The sequence below is a fragment of the Meles meles genome, chromosome 11, assembly GCF_922984935.1.
Source record: "Meles meles chromosome 11, mMelMel3.1 paternal haplotype, whole genome shotgun sequence".
NCBI classification, from domain to species: Eukaryota; Metazoa; Chordata; class Mammalia; order Carnivora; family Mustelidae; genus Meles; species Meles meles.
Window position 1 is genome coordinate 65449001 of NC_060076.1, and position 16095 is coordinate 65465095.

Sequence of the window (16095 nt, forward strand, 5' to 3'; positions counted from 1 at the left end):
CTTCACCCCTTTCCAGATGTTCCCTAGCTGTGCTGACCTCTGCACTGTGTAGTGTTGTCATCTGGTGGATTATTTGTGACTACATTCTTCCCATCCTGCTATTCTGTCTTGATGGTTTCAGAACACAGTAGCCGTCGGGACCCTTTGACAGATAGCTGCTGTGTAAGTGTCCCATTCCATTTCTCTATACGGTCATCTCTGGTGGCCTGTGTGTTTCTCATGGTGCATGTTTTTCTCACTGTCAGCTCTCCTAGCTTTGTTGGTTTGCCTCTTTTCAAAGGTTCTTTTTCTGAAACTTCTTAATTAATGGGATGGTGGCGGGGGGAGGCCTTCCCTGATCCTTTCCTATAGGGATACTAAAATTTTGTTTTTAAGTTGTGCTTACTCTTAACGCATTTTTTGAAATAGCAATTTATAGTTTCTTTTTCCTGTCAAAAATAGGGATAATTGGGGTGTTTTTCTTTCAGTCAATTTCCTCTAATTTCCAGAGTAAATGTCTTCAGCATATCCTTTTCAATCTAGCAAAAAAGAATTTGCCCACTGATTTCCTGCTGTTGGTAGACATTTGCTTTTGCAACTAGTGAGCGTTGTGTGGTGTTTCCCCTCCGACTCTGCCGTTGGTTGCAGTCAGTGCTTTTAGCCGCAGCTGCTTCCCTGCTAAGTCTTCTGCCTTGAGTAAGCAGAATCTTCTCCTTGGCTTCATTTCACATCCTTCCCTGTAGGGAATACAGTTAGTACAGTTTTCAGAAATCATGTTAAATGGAAATAGAACAACAGAGAAGACTGGAGTCCCTTGTTCAGCCTCGTGCTTTTGCATGACTGCCCCTGTGCTTACTTTCTCCCATTTTCCTTTCCCAGAAGTAATCAAAATGCCCTTATTATGTGATTATAGCAGATTTTATATTCTCTTGTTATCTTTCACCCTGAAATGAATACCTTAACAGTGAACAGACTTTTTTGTTTTGCAGTAGAGTGTGGCAGGAAGCTTCCCTGGGGAACACCATGCAGCTGCTCTTAGTGTACTAAGAGCATAGGAAGGAGGGTGTGTCCTGTGAGACTGTGGTTCACCACTACCCTCTTATGTCTAGGCTGCATTCTTTTTTTCTCTGAAACTCTTCCTTTAGCTCATATTTCAAGAATTTATTCTCTTGTTCCAACTTGGACTTGGGAGTTGTAAAGGAGTATGAAAGTTCCTTTTAGGATCTCCTCCAAAGTGGAATTCCATTGCAACCAACTCTCGTACTTTGTACTTCATGGCTTCATGGAGTGTCTTCAGATGGCTAGAAAAGATTTAAAAATCCAGCAGATGCCATTCTTTTCAAAATTAACATGTTCCTATTATGACATTTTCTCAAGTATCTTATTAATCCCAAGTTTATTATTGCGTAGACAGATATGCAATATTTCTGATACAGATCTTTTTGTTTTTCTTTTTTTTCCTTTATTCCTCTTACTAAGCTTAGGTTTCTGTGTATTCTGACTCAAGAACACCATGCACTACATAGATTTATTCTCAGACTGTTCTAAGTGGGAAAGGTATTTCGGATACGTGGAGTTCTAAACGGGTGGAATCATTGCTAATAATACTGAGGCACTTTGTAGTTGTATTACTTTTCCCAGGGTGAGTTTAAAAATGGTCTCTATCAGACACCTTTCTTTTCAATATTCTGTGTAAGATATAATCTTTTTTTATTGTTATTACTGATATTTTCCATTGCATTTGTAGGTAGACCCAAAGAGTATTCAGTTTAGCTTGCCCGATTAATTTGGAATTTACAGAAACAGAAGCCTTCAGCAGTAACAATGATGTAAACAGGTATAATCCTTGTAGTTATCTTGTGAGGGGACTACTTATGGGTATTGTTTCTGGTATTCACCTCTATTGGCTGATGACATAGCATGGCCTGATAGTCTGATTTTCCAGGCATGCCAGGTAACAGCCTATCCCACACTACAGTTGGTTGCATCAGATCTCTGAGACAGTGGCAAAGGTGAGGTTATAGGGCCTCAGGCCCATCATTTGGAAAGTTTGTTTAGTGTTGGTGGATAACGAAGTGTAAATAGTGTGGTGTCGCACTGATGGATTCTTTTCTTGGAACTGAACATTTATGTTCAAGGCATTTTGTAACTTGAGAGGTAAGAGAGCTGGCTTGTCAGTTACTTGCTTTGCTATATGCCTCAAGTTGCAAGTCTCGGTCTGGAAATACTGGGTCTCAAAAGAGGTTGCCAAAAAGAAGGTGAACTGTTGTGTAGGCAAGACATAAAAAGGAGGACTGCGGATTGAGGAAAAGATGGAAAGGAATTTACAGAAAAAAAAGCCTTCAGCAGTAACAATGATGTAAACAGGTTTAATCCTTACAGTTATTTTTGAGGGAAGTATTTAGGGGCACTGGGAAAGGAGAAAATACTTATGTAGAATATTGCTCTGCAAAGCCATGTGATTGGCCTGGTTTGCACAAGGTGAGAAGCAGTGGCCTCCCACATGCCTTGGGAGAGGGTGGATCTACCGTTTGGTGTGGTGGGAGTTTACCAAGGTAATAATCTAAGTGTATTTGCTGGGGGGTTTTCCAGTTTACTGATGCATAACTTACAGATACAGTAACTGCTGTGTTGTTCATGCAAATAACTAGTTACCTGAATCTCTACTGGTGTGATTAAATACATTCCAGATTTCTGTCATGCTTTTATTTTCAAAATAGCCATATGAATTACTTACATTAATTTTATAGAGAAAGAAATGCTTTCTAAAATGTTTCCTGCCAGCCTGAAATTTAATTTAGCATCGATTCTTTTTTCAAATAGTGAATATTTCAGTAGTAATTAATTTAAGAAATGAAGATTTAAATTTCCTAAAGCAAGTAATATATTGGCTCTTGTTTTTATGTTAATGATTTTACAGGGTGGGGATTGTCTAAACTTTTGGCCATCAGTGGCCTCAAATTATTTGACAAGTTGGTATGGTATTTCCAAAAAAGCCAACAGGAGTCTTATTTTCTCTCTTTGGCTAAATGGAGATAAAACCCGGAAGCCTCGCAGAACAGGTGCAAGGCCCCCAGATTGGGCTTCAGAAATAGTGGTGGAAGTTTGGTGGTTACTTTGTTTTGCTTTATGAGAAATTCTATATTCAAATCCTGTTAGTAGAGACCATTAAATATTCTCATGCCCCCCCATTTGATATGATCAGAAAAAATTTTAAATCCTTGTTTTCAGAGGTGGAAATCATATAGTTGGTTGCCTTCTTTGATCAAACTGTCTGCATATACCTTTTCTGTGTTGTTAGAGTGATAAAGCTTTGTGAGAAATCCCAAGGCAACCATTGGCTCATTTACCCAGGTTCAGTTTCCTTCTGAGACGGAAGGCCTGTTTTGTAGGCTTTGAGAAAGACCATGGGGATAAAGCAAACCAGCTGAGAGAGCAGTGCCCCCCCCCCCCTCCAAATAGGTTGGAAAGCGCTGGCCTCCAGGCTGCCTCTCTGGTCCACTGCCACCCATTGCTTTTTTTTTTTTTTAAAGTGATGAGAAAAGTTAAACATTTTACTAAATGCTGAATATGCTTTGGTTTGGGTAATACGCAGAATTTACAGATCTTTGCTGCATTTTGAGGACCTGGCTTTGGTTATTAATTATCATGGCAGTAACTCAGGCATAGGAGACAGGTATTAGTTAGTTGTCATGGTTTCTGTTTACTCTTCATGAGCTGGGTCCTCCTAAGTGGTTATCCACTCTCACCTTCCTTTGAACATGAGAGGAGGAAGCTTATTTTTAAGGCAGTGTTTTCTCCTACAGATAAATAAAAGTTGAGTGTATATATAAATGTGTGTGTATGCAGTTCAGCATTTTGGTCATTATCTGATGAAGAAAACGGTTGCACATAAAATCTTCTAATGTTTTCTGCTGTTTTTCCTGTGACCATTCAATGAGGAATTACAAAACACCCTCTACTTTTGAGCAAGGTGCTTTATGTGGGCTTTATCTGAGGGTGTTCTTCTGACTCATGAATTTGCCTCCTGGGCAACCTACACCCATAGGCATCAGTTCCTTGAGATTATTTTAGAGTTTAATTAAATCAAGATTCACAAAATGCAAACAATTTTGCTTTCATGTTAATGGTACTTAGTGATTTAGTGAGTAGTTATAATCTAGACAAAATTCAAGTTTGTTTGAACATATTTTTAAAATCGAAATGTTATATAAAGTAAGTACTGATTTGGGGTGTATTGCCCATAATTTCACCTCCGAAGAGTGACTGTTTTATAGATTTTTATATTCATATTCTTTAGAATTTGGGGCTTTTAAATGATTTCTTGTTTTTATGACTAGAATTCTGAGAATCTGCTTTTACTTTGGGGCACAAAGATTTGTTCACTGATTGATTTCTTTGGTGTGGGAATTGGTTAAAATGCCAGGTGATTTGTTTCCTTAAAGTAAATTCTGGTTATCTTTGTGTAACCTTCATGGGGAAATGAAAAAGACTTGGATGTGAAAATGTGTTTCAGATCTTTTTTTGACAAATGTGTTTGTGGAAAATCCTATCAATTCTCAATAAAATAATTTGCACTAAAGTGCAAAGATGCCTTTCTCCGTCAAGTATTTGAAAATTGTTTCAGTGAATATAATCTTATTTTTTTCCAACTGTTTTCAGAGTAATTCTTCAGTCCAGTGTTCAGAGCTGTAAAACATCTGAACCTAACATTTCTGGCAGTGCAGGCATTACTAAAAGAACCACCAGATCTGCTTCAAGAAAAAGCAGTTTTAAAAGGTGAGAAAAGAATCCTAATCTTCTGAAAAGTTCCAAGCATTGATTTTCCAGTTTAATCTTCTGGAGATAGAAATGGAGAGAGAAAGAGAGGAGAAAGCAGAGTCCCTGTGACAGGAAATTAATCAAATGTGTTTGACTTGTTCATCATCTAAGAAAATCTGGGCCATTGCTAATGAAGGGTTTGTTTTGTTTTGTTTTGTTTTTCAGAGGTGGTTCTCAACACTGGAAATGTGGTCTCGGGGTCAGATTATGGGAAAATTGAGAGGGTCGTACTCAATACATTTTTGTATTTCCATAGCTCTCTGTTAGGCTCGGAGGAAATTTTTTTGTATATCAGATACAGCAAAATTGTTGGAGAATTAGCTGCAAATAAGTGTGATGGTGGGATATGAGAACGTCAGTGAGTCTGGAACCCTTCTTTACCTAGGGCCTGGTCTCTTAGCCACAGTACACACCCAGGGGGGTTTATGCTTTCGCCTGGAGCCCAGCATCTTCCTTTCCTTCATTATTACAGACTATGACAAGAAAATGCACGCATTCCATGACCCAAATCCATTATTCACTATTGTTTTAGGTGGTTAATCATGAACTGAAAGCAGACATATCACTTTTAGCATATTCCAGAAGCAGTCCGCTTTTGAAGGAAGAGCAAATAACCTTACTGTCATCTCAGGAGAGGAAGGCAGGCACCCTTTTTGTGTTTGTGCATCTTTGCCTGGTGTTGACAACACCTGTGGTCCTGTGCTCATGGCCCAGTGCCTCTCTTACAATAGACCACACGCGACCTGAAGATAGTTTGAACCAGACTTTAAAGCATCCTTTATGATTTTCCTTGCTTCTTTTTTAACTTTCTGCCCTCATATCTTTGAGGCTCTGGGTTGGCTGAGTTAGTCTCCGGGCAGGTGTCAGCAGCCTGCATCCTGAGGGACTTGCTAGTCCTGAGGGACTAGCTCTCCCACAGGGAGAGCTCTGTGTCTTTGTGCGTGTGTTTGTGTGTTTTGTTTTTTTAAGGAATTGTTCAGTTCTGCCATTCTCCCCCTCTGCTCATTCTTTCATTATAATTTCACTACATATGTTTACTTACACAAGAATGTGATAGGGCCTTAGTTCAAGTAGTTGAAGACACCAACTCATAATTTGGGGATTTTGAATTTTTCATTAAAAGGTATCAAATATTCATAAATTTTTTATTCTCTAATTCTATTTGAGAAGAATATTAGAGAAATACTGACAGAAAGTCAAAGATTTAGGTATTATAACATAATACCAATATGGTATTTATAACAACAAGGAAAAGGAGATGGGCTGAAGATTGTTGAATTATGCCAAGTGAATCAAGAGTCATGTTTTTAAAGAAAACTTAATGACCTGGATAAATGCTCATGAAGCAATAAGTGAAAAGAGCTACACATAAAAATTATGAAGTATTACTCTAGTTTTGTAAAAGTACAATATACTTTATGTATAGAAATGTATACATCTATTTATGTATAATATGTAAGTTTATGTATATTATACATATATTTAAATATATATACATACATTTCTATGCATGTATGAAAATAAGGTAATGGAAAAATATGCTGTAATATTAACAGTTCTTCTAGCTGGTAGGACAGTTAGGGAGTTTTACTTTTTTATCATTTTCTTTTTCTCCAACTTTTTTACAATAAGTAGGGGGAAATGGGAGCATTTTAACTTTGACATTTTAGGTGAATTAAACTATTAAAAGTTCAAATAAAAAGCCTGCAGTCGGGACTAGTTAGACATGTTTTGAATGACCTTTTTTTTTTTTTTTTTAGGTATAATTACTCAGGCTTCCATTACAATTGAGTGTATCTTGCACATTTAATTCTGCTTTCTGCTTTTCTGGATTGTGCTCTTCAGGCTACAGAGGAATAGAGCCCAGGAGCCGGGACCACGCATGCCTAGTCACACCATATTCCTCTGAGGGGCGTGGCCCTGCGGCAGTTTTTCCATCTAGGTCTTGTCTAGTGGTCTAAACTTGTGCTTCTCAGCAGAGGTGGTTCCTGATTGCAGTGAGCATCTGCCTGAGGTCCCTGCACCGGATGCTTTGAGGGGTTGAAAGTAGAGTTCAGACTGAATACACTTGACTGAATTTTGAAATGACCCAAAGCAGTTTCCAGGCATTTGGGATAGTGCCAAAAACCAAAAGGCTTCTTCTAAATTCTCAGAGTGGGCTTTCAGAGATTGGGAAGGATGAAGAAATAAACCAATGAGAGAGAATTGGGTTTTGAGTGTGTTTCCCACCTCCCTTCACACAGGGTCTCCTTGGCCTCTTTTGGGTCTTTAACCTGTGTTCACATCACCTTAACTGTGAGCCACCTACAGCTCATGAAACAAAGGCAAATACGTTATGTACAGGTTCCATTTCCTGCTTCTAGGAAATAGAGTTGAGATAGCCAAGCTGTAGCCTGCTGCTTTTATCCTACTGAATAATACTCATTTTTCATTGGAAGTAATGAGGGAATTGACACATTTGTGCATAGTCTGATTCAGGACAAAGCAATATGAGATTGTTGAGTAAAGTACTGAATAGAAAACTTTGCTTTAGACAGCAATACGAGGATGAACCTAGTATACCTTTCAGTATAAAATAAATACCTCCAAGGTGCCAGCGTTGCCTGTCTGCTGTTACCCCACCTCGGAAGCCTTCTTTTTGCAGGTTGATGTTCACACATGATTGCCCTCGCCCTATCTGTCCTGCCTTCGGAACTTGACCTTTCATGACCATGTTCTGTTCCCTCCTAGAGGCTTCCGGGATGGAGACCTTACCTAAGCTCACTTTCCACTGATTTGGCTCTTTCGATTTTTGACAGTTTACTGAGAGGCTGTACGACTTGGGACAACTTTTCCACAAACACATTAAAAGAGCGGTTATTTGGAGGCTGAAAAACTACGTGGTGTCATAAATCTTTGCTGCTGGGAAGAAGTGCCCCCATGTTTCTCTCCTGGCAGATGCTCATTCCCTCTTGTAACCATTGAACACAAGCCTCATCTGAGCCTCACTCCCGGGTGCTAGGCTCTGCTATGGCCCAGTGTGTGGTTCGGGCCTGGAGCGCTGGAGTGTGTGGTGGTAGATGGAGCACACTGACCCTCAGGGCAGAGAGAGTTCCGTGTGGCACCTTCCTCATGCCCTTTCTCACGTCTGAAGAAGTAAATCAATGGGCTTCCACCTCTCCCAATTGCTGTTAGAGCTATAAATCATTCTGCTGTTTCTCTTTTAAGAATGACTAAATCCAGTGGAGAATTGACCTGTTTTCCAGTGCTCTTTATTTTGGACGAGCTCTCTTAGAGTCTTGAAAGTTCCATCATTGTGCCTCTGATTGAGGACCTGCAGTCATCTCATGGGGTACAATCCAGTTCAGTTTATGTCTTGACCCAACAAAAGTACCATCAAGTTCATGTTTCTACAAGCATGTGCTATTTCCTTGGAGAAGTCCTTTTTTCTTTCCTTCATTTTCTGAGAAAATGGTCATGAACAAGTGATTTTTTTTTCAATTTTTTTTTTCCGTTATGTCATTGGGAACCATCACTTTCTGTTCCACCTGTCAAACCAACCTAATGTTCATGACTTTTGAGGTATTTTGCAGCTAATTATCTATATTGTGGGGGAAGATAAATGCTTAGGGTGCCTTCCTTGGCCTCTAAAAACGTGAGTGCTTCCATGAGCCCTTCTGTTGGGAGTACCACATTCAGGATTTCTTGGGCTTTTGAAGTCTTCTCATTTGTGACTTTTGTCATCATCATGCCTGCCACTGCTTCTTGTCTCTTACAGTCTCAGATCTCAGTGTCCATTCCACCAATTCTGGGCTCCTGTCTTTCTGTTATGGTCATTATCTCTGAAAGTACATCTACCTAGAAGCACCAGAATGTTGTCGCTAAATATCCTTTTTTTTTTTTTTTAAAAAAAAAATGTCAGTTTCCTCTGATCTTCTGAGATACTGATTCCCCTTTGAAATTCCAGACATTTCCCACTTGGGTGCACTAGTTGACCTGGACCCTTATAGAAACGCAGTGTTTTCCATTGGGGTCTCCAGAGACTAAGTGATGGATTCACACAAGCTACTCTCCTAGAGCGCCATCAGCACCCAGTTGAGGGCACCTCCAGATGGGAACTGGCTTCTCTGACTCTACCCATTGCTTAGTTTCTTCTCTGAAAGTTGCTGTTGAGTTCAAAGTTGACAGAATAAATTGTGGAGGCTAGAAGGAGGTGGGGTGACAGTCCAGGTCAGTTTCCAACAGCGGGGCAGCTTTTCCTGGGGGGGGGAGCCCTGCTGGCAGCAGGCCTGAGCTGTACTGGAAACTGCTTGAGGGGCCAGAGCTTTTTCTGTGACCAAATTCTGGCTTTGGAAATAATCAAGTAACACTTCTTTATCTTTTCATTCTTTCCACCTTTCCCACAGCCTGGTTCCTCAGAGGGAAGGAAGGAAAAGGAATGCTTTGCAACAAATGCCCTTAATGGCATTATGGTACTCGCATTGCTCTGCTGCTTCTGCCCACCCTTCCTGTTTTCTTTGTTTTTATTTTTTTTATTTTTTTGCAGAACTCAACCTTTTTCTGCTCTGCCTTTCTCTCCCGTTTGTCTTTACTTTATGGTTGGTACTGTACTGTCTTTTCCAAAATACTTGTCATTAAAAAAATTATACAAAGTGTATACTTTTTAGCATGTCACTACTTTTATTATGTTGCCTTCCTTGTCTTTTGGTAACTACATATGGGACACTTGGAAACCTTCATGGTAAAATCCTTTTTTTTCTCCCCCTGTAGTCCCTCCATTTCAAGGACTAAAACAGTCTTGCGTTAAGTAAAAACCTGTGACCAGAACTGAAGGAAGACTCTAGGAACAGAAAACTACAGCAGGACTTAGCACAATTTATTTGGAAACAAAACAAAATTGCAAAAAGCCTTAGCTGCTTTCCACCTAAGAAGTTTATTCAAGGAAGACAATGTCCACTGGAGTTTAAATAACTACATGAGTTTGGGCACAAGCAGTGACTTGGAGAAGGCCCGGCTCACCTTTTGTAGAAACGTCTCGAGTTTAATGACAAAAAAGCTGTTGTAAATTTAGTCTCAGGTGTAAATATCAAAAGCCCTCTGCTGTCAGGAGAGCTGACCAGTTTGTGTGGTGTACGTGTGTCCCTGTGATGGCAATCATTTTAGCTGCTGGCCTTCAGAAGAAGTGAGGATCTGATGGAGGTTTTTTATGTATTTATTTTCTGTTCACCCTGTGTCAAAATTTATAAAGAGAAAACAGGCGTTACTGAAATGATCCTCTGTGTAATTTAATACTGTTTGGTTTAACCATCTTCAGTTAAACATTTGTAACATGGTTGTAATGGTATCTCTGTTAAGTACCCAAGCTGCTTGTCTTCCACCAAAGAGTGCTTTATTAACAAGAACCTGTGAAAACCCTGTTTGAAGATTGTTGGATGTTGTGATAAAAAGTGGTACTTTGGCAACCTTAAATGGTAAGAGAATATGAGCAGTAGCTCTAGGAAGACTCGGGAGGGGAAACTGGCTTCAGAGTTGGAAGATTACTGTAAGTCATTCCTCTGTGTGTCATTGAGGAACTGGAGAATGCCAAGGCTGCCCACTGTTTGGTTGCCCAGTCCTACAAATTAAAATCATATTTCCTTCCACACATGATTTAAAAAAAAAACAAAACCAAAACAGCACTGTTGGTGTTTTCCCTTGGAAACAGCCATCCCAAATAATGGTGGCTTAAAAGAAAAAAAAGTTACTGCTTTATTAGGGTCTTTCTTTGTAGCATTGTGGATTTCTTTTTTTAATGTGATCTGCCTAAGGCCATTCACATACCCTTTGATTTCAGTAACAGTTATTCACGTCTGGATTTCAGTTGTTTGTAAATAAGAGACTCACTGTTGCCTTTGGTTAGGGAATACAACTAACTCTTTGCAGAGTGCCTTCGCCCCTCCCCCCTACAGAAACACAGCAGATCTGTGATACAAAGCAATCACAAAAATAATTTATTTGCTGCTAAAACAAAAAAATGGGGCCCAAAATACAAGAATATTTTGCAGTCACTTTGGTTACCTCCATAATAAGAAGTGAATGGCTTTAGTTATTGTTAACCAATTTTTGCCTGTCCTGGTTTGGAAAACAGGGGATACAATATGGAAAGGCACATTGCAAGATGAATGAACCAGGTGAGCAGGCAATTCCATTTTAAAAAGCTGCCTTTTTAACAAAACTTAGAGTGGTAAGAAGTGGTTGGAATAAACAGATTAAAGTCTGTTAATGCAGAAAGTTACTGGAAGACCATGGCTGCATTTTGTTATTTACTCTCTTCGAGTAAATTATAAGGTTGACTGGCTTTGAGGGGAGATGGCAGGTGCCACTGTCTTGGTCAGACAAGCGGCCTTTCCCCGTCAAGGGATGGGTCATGCCGGCTTTTGAGCACTGGGGACTCAGAAAAAAAAGGTGGCTTTCTGTCTCTGGAAGTGACGAGACACAAAGACCCACTTACTGGATGGGAAGACCCCTCTTTGCTAAGCTCTGGGTGGGAGGAGAAACATTCCGTTTGCTGTCTCAGAGATAATACTAAGTATTCAGACTGTGCCCTTGCATAAAACATTGACTTCTCAGGGCAATTCTTCCCTTGACAATTTTAAAGGCCATCTCCTGCATAAATAATCCAGGTAGTTATGAAAATCAAACTTCCATCTCAACTGTCCCTGGTTTGGCTTTTTACTACATCAGAACAAGTTACATGTGCTGTCTCCCTCACAGTGAATAAGCCATTTGGTGTCTTGGCTAAGAGTGAAAAATCTGGGCTTCAGCATTAACCACAGTACTTTTTTATTTTACAAATTGCCTTTTTGTGTTGGCTGCTCAAGTTTCCAGCTAGAATTGCTATCACTGTGGCTCTTTCTAAAAAATCTTTGTGTTTAACAGGCCCACTGAAATGAGTCATGGGAAACTAGTGATTTGATAAAGAAGCATTCCGTAGAACGCACTAGGGAGTTGGAATAGTGCTTCAGGGCGACTTCATAGCACACCAGTAAATTTACCGGGGGCGTATGTAGAATCCAGGAAGTCTCTGGGTCTGACTGATGGAAAGTTCTTCCTGCTATGAATAAGAGTGGATTCTTTTTTTCCCCTAACGGAAACTTCAGCACACCCAGAGTCTTCCGAGATTCTAAGTCCCTTGTTGTAAGAAGTACCCTGTTGCTATGGAATATGAAGTAGGGCATGTCAGATGGAGAGATTCCTTCAAACTTGAAGCCTTAAATAGCTTTGAAAGGACATTGAGATAGTTTCCGCTGGGATTAAAATTAGAAATGAATATTTTTAGGTGTTCTTGAAGCTTTTGGGGGACTCATGTCCAAAGTCAAAGACAGTCCAAAGGAAGGGCGTCTGCAAAACCGGGTATCTAGAAGTATAGACAGACTTCTCTTTTGTAATGCTAAAGAAAAACTAGAAATCTCTCTTAGCTGTCCGTGAAGAGGGGTAAATCCTGAGCTGTGCCTCACTAAAACAAGTAGCCTTCCTTGTCCCAGTAGCCGCTTCTGGGTGGCATGCTGCTCTTCTCATCTCCAGCCTTCTTCTGTTCTAAACTTGGCCCCATTAGCCTTCACCCACCCACTTCCTTCTCTTCCCTCCTCCCCTCTCACGGGGGTGATTTCTACCTCTTTTCTTGAGCCCAGACATTTTTTAGAGGAATTCCCAAGTGTTCTCACGAGGCAAATGTGCTTGCCCTTGGAGCCTGATGGCCGGTTCGGCACACTCTGCAGACCATCAGGCGCTCTGAGTGGGGTCGTGCCAAGAGCTTCTGGACGCTTTCCTTTGCTTCAGTCACCACCATTCATGACAAATGAGCAATGCGCTCTTTTGATGTTTGTTCTAAAAGTAGCTTAACTGTTTCTCTTCATACATTTTTACAAGTAATTATTGCATTTTGGAAAGCAGTGCTCATCAAACACGACTTTAAAAAATTGTTTTAATAGGTCTCTCCTGCTAAAAGCTGTCCTGGTAAGGCTAGCTGCTGCTCTTCCATTTCCCCTCAATCTGAGTATTCCTCGTGTTGCTAAGTGGAAATACTACAGATATGTCCAAAAGGCTGGACAATTCACCTATACTGTGTAGGAAATTACCTCCTTAATTGCCCAGTAGAATTAACTGTCAGCAGCAGATAAGTTCATCTGATTATAGTACTGCAGTTTTATATTAATAACTTACAGACTTTTATCTAACCTGCACTCATGTACAGATTATTAAAAGTTTTAAAATGTAACTGATTAATCAATATTTGATCAATCATTGTCTTGATTTTTTTATTAAAATGTATATTTCTAATCATATTTTATAAAGCCAAGAGAACTGGTTGAATGAATGTTTATTTTCCTGAAGGTATTTTTAAGATAAAGCTTCATAATGGCCTGTAAACTTTGCATATCCATGTAGTTTGGTACGTATTGTCGAGTTTGAAAATCTTGTGTATTGTAACTGGTTTTATACAAAACATTGAATAGTGAAAATTGTATAATTATAATCATATAATTAAAAGTATTAACCAAACAGCCTTTTGGTTTATTGTATTCACTTGCCATTCTGAATCATGGTAGGGAGTGGTCAAAGTATGAAATGGATATAACCTTCTGTATCAGTTCGCTAGACTGGGCAGCTGAAGCAGTTTATTTTCTTCTAGTTCTGTGGCTGGAAGTCCGAGCTCAGGGTGTTGGTACGGTTCCATCCTTGGGCTTTTCTCTGTGCACTCCAGTTCCTGGTGTCCTTCTGTCTGTCCTCTCTTTTCCTTATGACACCAGTCAGATTGCAATAAGGTCCATCCTAATGGGTTCATTTTAACTAATTACCTCTTTAAAGGCCTGTCTCCAAGTACGGTCACATTCTGAGGCATTAGGGGTTAAGGCTTCAGCGTAAGAACTTGGGGGATGAACCTTCCTTAAGATAGTGAGGGGCTCCTCTTATGAATTCCTTCTAGACACACCCAGCACTAGCTCAAGGAATGCAAAGATTTGATTGAAGAAATTACTGAGGATAAGACACAAAAATCAGGCCCTTGGAGTCTCGTGGGTTGTATTCCCCTCACATGACCTGCGAAGGTCAGGATTAAAGAGCTAAGCGAGGGGCAGGACTAGCGCTAAGGCGCCCACATTCTGATGTCCAAGCACAGATGCCATCACAAGGCCATCTTCCTGCCTCCTCTCTGACGGCCTCTTGCTGGCCCAAACCCCGAGGACCTCATGCCTGCACCATCACGCACAAGTTGTGTCAGGGACGGAGGAGCTTGTTCTGTTAGGAGTGCTGTCCTGTTCCCAAAAGAACTCAGCTTTGATTCATGCCAGGATACAGATTTCGAAGTACAAACCACAGGGACTTGCCTTCTCCCCGCATCCAAACTCCCACCAGGCACCACTACCCCCAGAGTGTGATTCTCAGGCTCTGTCCTCTGTTGAAAGCCCACAGCATCTACCTGCCCTCCGCGATTGGCCCTGAGGCCTGCACTACATGCCCTCCTGCTCACCAGTCAGAGCTCCGGTGATAGGCAAGGGTCAAACTGCACAAAGTACGGAAGTGCTGTGAAGGGGGCAGGCTTGGCTCTTGTAAGACTCGCGGGAAAACCCCAACTCCCATCTTCCAGGGCCGTGCAGTGTGGTGATGAGCCCCGGAGACCCTAGTCCTGTAGATTCTTGCTCTCTCTTGTCAGCAACGCTGATGACCTGCTAAACCCCTTCTGTTAAGTAAAATGGGAAGAAAAACAGTTCCTCTCCATCAGGATGAGAGTTAAATGAGATAATCTATGCAAAGCAAAACAGTGCTGGCACATAGCTTTTAATAAATTAATTTTTTTCATACATTTTAAGGTGATTTTCTATAGATACTTAGGTAACGAAAGACTGATCGATTTTGATCGCTCCACAGCTGGTATTTTTGGTGCCTTATCACAGGTCTTAGTGCAAAGCACCGAGCGTCCCACCTGTTGACTGCTTGCTTTCCCTCCCCCCACATGTCTGAGTGTGGTGCTGGGGCTTGGGAAGGTGGAGGGTGGGGGGGTGTTCCGCACGAACATGACGTGGAGTGTCCCACGTCAGCAGTCCGTCTCCCCGTGGCTACCCACGGGGCTGCTGCCAGCAGCACTAGTGCAGGGCTCCATGTACGTTGTCGTCTGTGGGTTCTTCCTGGGTGCTGGTGCTTATTTCCTGAGAATAAATTCTTACCAAAGGCATTTCTACTGGGTCGAGAATGTGCAGTGATTTAAAGCTTTCGTTGTACATTCTTTCAGAAAGCAGCTTGGTATAATTGTTCAGAGCATTGACTCTGGACCCAGGCTGGGTGCAAACCTTTGCTTCAGTTCTATGAGGATTAAATGAGTTGGTATTTTTAATTAGAACAAGTGCCTGGCACATACCAAGAGCCATATACATATTGTGTTTTATTTAAAAAACAAATGGTTGGGGTGCCTGGGTGGCTCAGCAATTTAAGCCTCTGCCTTCGGCTCAGGTCATGATCTCAGGGTCCTGGGATCGAGCCCCGCATCGGGCTCTCTGCTCAGCAGGGAGCCTGTTTCTCCCTCTCTCTCTGCCTGCCTCTCTGCCTACTGTGACCTCTCTCTGTCAAATAAATAAATAAAATATAAAACAAAAACAAAAACAAAAACAAATGGTTCTCCCAAAGATCTGGGGCAGTGGAGAGTCCCCTCTATTCCTTCCCTTAGCAGCAGCTGGCAGGGCCCTGCTGAGGTCGCTAATGAAGAGCAGGACACCAGCCTCAGTGCTGTAGGTCACCGATCACCATACTCCCTGCTCTTTTGGGTCCGAACTTGTAACTGCCCCTTTACTGGGATTCGGGGCCTTTTGTCTTCCAAGTGGTTGGCACAGTGTATACCTATCACAACCTCACTATTTTTCTCACTACTTTTACCGGGGGGAACACATGGACTCCAGGCAAACCCTTCAGCAGGCCACCCCAGACACCTCTTGCCTCTTCACTGGGGGTGCTTGCCCAGCCCCTGTAGGAATGCAGAGCCTCCCCCACAGCCTGGCCTTGTCTAACTGTGTCTCATCTCTTTGCTAGCAAGTCTGCATGGCTTTGACATGCTCCTGGATGACAGGTGCTCCGTCCACACTGAAATGCCCAGGTAAGGAGGCCTCTCACCTGGCAGGGCCGGACCCCACGTCGGCTGGCCATCACCAGGGACCGGCCCATGTCCCTGGGATTCTGACACTGGCCCCGTGTCTTGTTTTTAAACAGGGAGAAGCTTTCAGTGGGAAAAGAAAGCATGGAGGAGGTAGAATGGCTTGTGAATTCTTTTAATTGGAGAAAGACAATGGT

At 41.4% G+C, this 16095-nt stretch overlaps 1 protein-coding gene across 13 annotated transcripts in view; it reads left to right on the forward strand.

Moving 5' to 3' along the window:
* The window catches only part of CDC14B (cell division cycle 14B), a 104100-nt gene extending 90780 nt beyond the window's left edge, over positions 1 to 13320 (forward strand). For 5 of the 13 annotated variants that reach the window (XM_046022536.1, XM_046022538.1, XM_046022539.1 and 2 more), the window contains 2 exons: positions 4642 to 4758; positions 9186 to 9539. In XM_046022536.1, coding sequence (XP_045878492.1) covers positions 4642 to 4758; positions 9186 to 9417 — 349 coding nt within the window. In that variant the 3' untranslated portion in view covers positions 9418 to 9539. The other 8 variants (XM_046022545.1, XM_046022546.1, XM_046022550.1 and 5 more) reach the window with 4 other exon arrangements.
* Positions 13321 to 16095: the final 2775 nt, after the last annotated feature.